This window comes from Daktulosphaira vitifoliae, unplaced genomic scaffold, assembly GCF_025091365.1.
Source record: "Daktulosphaira vitifoliae isolate Bord-2020 unplaced genomic scaffold, ASM2509136v1 Scaffold_1, whole genome shotgun sequence".
Classification (NCBI taxonomy): Eukaryota; Metazoa; Arthropoda; class Insecta; order Hemiptera; family Phylloxeridae; genus Daktulosphaira; species Daktulosphaira vitifoliae.
Window position 1 is genome coordinate 2,652,487 of NW_026099572.1, and position 6,020 is coordinate 2,658,506.

Sequence of the window (6,020 nt, forward strand, 5' to 3'; positions counted from 1 at the left end):
ATTATCCATAATCTCACCTAATAATTTATATTTATGCTGATCCGGGGTTTTCGTGTAAACGTATAGGTGCTCGAACCGCAATCCATTTTCCTCAGTTAATAATTCAAACATAACATTTGTTTTACCACAATTTGATGGTCCACATATTATGCATCTTATTGTGTTGGGTAACAGTGGTCCATGTTTAGACTCGATGGGGTCTGTAAGATCCACGACATTATCGACTGATAGAGTATGTTTCTGTTTCTCAAAAAACATTATTAGCGCACGTTATTACTCGTCAAACGAATGAGTATAAATGATGAAAAACTCAAAAAACCTTTACAGTTATAAATTGAAAATGGTGCGAACAAGACGTGCGACAAAGCGAAGTGTAGGACGCGGTATTGTTAATTCAATAATTAATCGATTGCCTATTGAAATGCATGTTCCAGGGTATCAGTATTGTGGACCAGGCACAAAACTTAATAAATGACTAGCACGTGGTGATCCTGGAATAAATAAACTCGATGCAGCGTGTTGTGAACATGATATTGCGTACGCAAGAACAAATGATTTATCAGAACGGCATTTGGCTGATTACGAGTTGGAAAAACGTGCTTGGGACCGCGTAAAAGCAAACGATAGTTCATTTGGAGAAANTGCGTAAAAGCGAATGATAGTTCATTTGGAGAAAAGGCTGTTGCGTATGCTGTTACAAATACCATGAAAGCTAAAAGAAAGATTGGAATGGGTTTTGGTGGTGTACTACGAGTTGGACGTAAAGCTATGCGTAATTCAAAAGATATTAACAGTGCGGCAAACTTANAGATATTAACAGTGCGGAAAACTTAGTATTAGCAGCAGCTCGTGTTGCTGTAAAGCAGAAACAAAAATTTAAAACATCTCGCACTATCAAAGTACCTAAATTTTGTGGTGTGCTCATTCCTATTTTTGCTGGACTTTCAGCTTTAGGATCGTTGGCTGGTGGAGTATCAAGTATTGTAAGAGCTGCACACGAAGTCAGAAAAAAAGTTAATTCGAATAAACCAGTGAAAATCGGTAATGCATTATACTTGCATCCATATGCTGGGAAAAAGAAGGATGGTGGATTCTATTTGAAACATCAAAAAAACTAGCATTGACACTACCCAAGCGACGTGCACTCAGCGATTTAGATATTATAAAATATGCTGAGTCATTCGGAATCAGTCATTTCNATAAAATATGCTGAGTTATTCGGAATTAGTCATTTCCGCGGTGTCTTTTCAAGAGATAAGTTGCCTGTCAAGCCCAAAATATACGAGAGTGAAGTTGTTAATTTGAACATTGACCGTGGGAAAGGAACGCATTGGGTAGCGTATTTTAAGAAAAGCAAGGACGTGATGTATTTTGATTCTTTTGGAAATTTACCTCCTCCGCTGGAACTTGAAAAATATTTCACCGGATTGCGCGTGAAATACAATTATAATCAGAAACAAAAATATAACACAAACGTTTGTGGCCAGCTGTGTTTAAAATTTTTAAAATCACAATGCTCAAATCGCTGACCCTTACGCTGCATGACACAACGTCGGAAGTCACATCAAGTTTTTTTCCACCGATAGAATTCAGTGGAGCACCAGAGTTTGCGTTGTTGGGATTTTACAGATGTAATTCAATACCTAATATTGACAAGTCAAACAATACATTCACTTTGATAAATACAAATAACGAGCTTCTTGAAAATAACATAGAAATTAAAGTGCCTGAAGGCACTTATGAACTTGAAGACATTAGTAAATATCTAGAAGAACGTCTTCAGTAGTATAAAATCTCATTCATGTTGAAGGCTAATAAAAACACTTTAAAATCAGATTTAAAGTGTAGCCGACAGATAGATTTTAGCGTTAAAAATAGTATAGGTGGTATTTTAGGCTTTCATCGAAAAATACTCGACGCAAATAAAATACATATATCGGAACAAGTTGCTAACATAAATAATTTAACTAGTATAAAAATAAATTGTAACGCTGCTTATGGCGCATTTGACAACGGAATTCCTAGTCATACGGTTCACGAGTTTAATCCAGGAGTGGNAACGAGTTTAATCTAGGAGTGGCAGCTGGTTGAAAATCCTAAAATTTTGATATATTATCCATCAATATCCAATCAATTATACTCTATAACTATGAAAATAACAGATCAAGACGATAAAGCAATTAACTTAAGAGGTGAGCCTGTTACCATACGTTTACATATACGCGATGGCTCTTCGATTCAATAAAACCAAGAGTAATATTAAAAAAACCGATCATTAAACAACGACTAGTTGAAGAGATACGACGTGGAAACCTTGACATTCTATCTGCTTTGGGATATACAATTAACAATGGACGATATTTTAGAAGTAATGGAAACACCAATGAAGACCGCATAGTGAAATTGGATTATTTTTCCTATCAACCGTTTTCGGTTAGCGCACTATCAAATAATGATGAGATACGAATNACACTATCAAATAATGCTGAGATACGAATATGTATTCTACAGCAAGATGTTTACACCCTTCCATGTGATTCCTATCTCTTGATAGATGGAGAATTCTCGGGAGTTCCTGCTGGCTCAGATGTACAATTGGTTAACAATTGGCTAGCTCGCTGCTTCACTGAAATAAGATATTTATTGAACTCAATAGAAATAGATAGATCGCGTATGCTTGGGATAATGTCTACAATAAAAGGATACGTCACTTTTTCACCGAATGATCATACACGGTTTGAAAATGCTGGCTGGAGTGTTGTAACTGCAAATACGAGTATGAAATTCGAAGTATGCATACCTCTAAGGTTATTATTAGGATTTGCCGAGGATCATAAAAAAGTCATCGTTAATTGTCGTCAAGACTTAATATTGCAACGGAGTGGTACAGATTTAAACTGTATTTACTCGACAAATGAAAATTTATCAAGTTGTAAAATTATTTTGAGCAAAGTTATATGGAAAGTTCCACATGTAAGTGTGTCGGATGCCATGCGGTTAGACATGCTCAAAATCCTGGAAACCTCAACACCGCTTCAAATAGCATTTCAAAGTTGGGATCTATATGGAAATCCCGGCCTACCAAATAGTAAAAGACAAGCCTGGACTGTGAAAACTTCATCGCAGACTGAGAGCCCGAGATTTGTTATTGTAGCTTTTCAAGTGGATAGAAAAAACAAAATAAACAAAGATAGTAGTAGATTTGACCATTGTTCGTTATCATCTCTAAAAGTATACTTGAATTCGGAATCGTACCCCTATGATAACTTGCGAATGGACTTTTCAAATGATAAGTATGCTGTACCATATCACATGTACACTCAATTCCAAGAGGCGTTCTATGAAAAGGAGATGGCGTGTCCTATGCTGACAAAAACAGAATTCAAGACAACTGCACCACTCATTGTCATTGACTGTTCGAGGCAAAACGAAAAATTAAAAAATGCGCCAGTAGATATTAGATTAGAATTTGAATCTGATGAAAATTTTCCGACCAACACTACAGCATATTGCTTAATTGTACACGACAAAATGTTTGAATATAATCCTATGACTAATGAAGTTCATAAAATATTATAATTTNAATATTATAATTTGTTTTTTTTTTCAAAACAATAATGATTACTTAAATATATATTTGACTATTAAAAAAAATGTGTTATTTATTTTAGTACCTTATCCTTATTATATTTCATTTATTTATTACATAAATCAAAAGCAGATAGATTAAATACTATGTAAAAATAAATGCATATGAGAATGATCGTTACTGTACGGTGGTACCTTTGATGTTGGAAATACGCTTACCTAAGCGTCTGGTAGCTGAAGATAAAATTCTTAGAAAACATTGTTAGTTTATTAAATACAGGTTAACCTGTATAAAATTTTTCCCAAAAATTACAGACGATTATAAGCGATATAATATAATGATACCTTTGATGTTGGAAATATGCCATGTGGTGTCATTTTTATCATAAAATGCATACGACAGTGATCGTTACTGTACGGTGGTACATTTGATGTTGGAAACATGATCACCTAAGAGTCTGATAGCCGACAATAAAATTCTTAGAAATAATTTGTACATTTAATATTAATAACACACAGACAGCGACGCAATTGTTCTCATATAAAATTACAGACGCTTATGAGAATTATACTATAATTATACCATTGATGTCGGAAATATAAAATTCTTAGAAAACGTTAGGGTTTCATCCTCTCCCTCGCCCCTCACCATTCGGTTAGTTTACGTAAGGTTTCATCTTCTCCCTCCCCCCACCGTTAGGTTAGTTTACGTAAGGTTTCATCGTTCTCCACCACCATTGCATTAGGTTAGTTTACGTTGGGTTTAATCCCCCCGTACACTTCCTCCACCACTAGGAAGGTGAGTGGGTGAGGCGGTGAGGGGGAACCAGCTCTCTCCAAACTATTATACCTAGTAAAACCTATTCGAGCGTCACAAATAGTAGGCGATGATCAAATTTCAGTAAAAATCACAACGTCATTATTATTATTAACAGCTACGTTACAATTAGGAGATTCGATTTTACTATTTAAACCTCTGACATTTTAGTTTTGCTTTCATCCAATTGTTTAATACATTTTTGAAAAAATTGCGTTGTATTAACGTACGATTAGATAAAACTCTCAAGAAACTAAACTTATTAGTAATTCGATATTTATGCTTCCGTTTTAGAATACTAAAAACCTCAGCAGGATAAGAAAGCTGGACTCGAATAGAACGACACTTACTAGATGTTTTAGCCAAACGTAAATTTTTTTTTTGGCTTTATATCAACATAAAGTTCTTTAATAAACATAAAACATTAAATATTTCATTAACAAGAATATTATCAGCAATGCCTACTGTAACTGCTAGTTCAGGGTTATTAAAAATGATAATATTGTTGCTTTTTAATACTGTTCTGAAATTTCAGACATAATAGGAATAGTAAAAAAAAAACAATTTTATCTTCAATAATATTAAGTCAATAATTGGATGATTTAATATCGTCAAATAGAGAATTTATTTGTAAAAAAATTTTATCAAATTTCTTACTTAACGAGGTAGATAATTTGTCGTGTTTTAAAATAGTAGCTTTAATCTCTTCTAATGAGCTTAAAATGACATCAATTTTATCAACCATTGTAAGTGATAAATTTTGTTTTGCTGTACAGTTACCAATTCGGCAAAATTCGCAAGTATGACAACCGATTGTCATATTAATAGCTAGACGGCTGATATCGAGAAAGACACGGGTGAGCACCAAGCTAGAGCAAAAGGCGGTGCCGTGTCAAATGAAAATTCTTTATGATTGATAAATTAAGAAAAACATAATTAAAAGAAAAAAATTTCTTTTAAATATTGCTTTTATTTTTTGATTAAGTAAATAATATGATATAATTTAATGTTAAAAGAATATTATGCATAACGAGGATATTTTTTTAATGTGGCTAGTATCCTGCCCTACATCATGAAATGAATAAATTGGTTTATCGTCAAAATTAGAAAGAAAAATCAAAATAAATATTAATAGAGAGATATCAACAAAAATAAATATGTAGATATCAATACATTAATCTAATGTCATACAATCATAAATTATGAGATCAAATTATTTTTGAATGTAAATGACAATGTAGTGGCATAACGTAGATAATATTTGATAGTGATTAACATAACTATCATAAAAAACACTTCGAAGTAAATATTATAATAGTGTTATATTTAATGCTAGCTGCACACTCTCGCCGAGGCAGCGCTAGCACGAGAGTGTAGTCGGTTCACTCGTGTCGTCTCGTCTTGCCTCGTGCGCGCTCCACTCCGAGTCGGTATTTTGGTCGCGAGTCAAAAGACAACAAGACAACCGATCGAAACTACTGAGTGAGTCACGAGACTGCACGAGAGTGTAGACTGTTCATTCGTGCGCTGCTTCGCCTCACGTTAACTCGACAAGACTCTCGACAAGGCGACCTCGCGAGAGTGTGGAGCTAGCATAAAAAAGAAGTTATGAGCT

General features: G+C 34.1%; 1 protein-coding gene across 1 annotated transcript; it reads left to right on the forward strand.

The window, feature by feature from the left end:
• The first annotated feature begins 2,149 nt into the window (after positions 1–2,149).
• LOC126895926 (uncharacterized) lies at positions 2,150–3,579 on the forward strand. The gene is made up of 2 exons (XM_050668267.1): positions 2,150–2,192; positions 2,291–3,579. The coding sequence occupies exons 1-2, from the start codon at positions 2,150–2,152 to the stop codon at positions 3,577–3,579; spliced, it is 1,332 nt and encodes a 443-aa protein (XP_050524224.1).
• Positions 3,580–6,020: the final 2,441 nt, after the last annotated feature.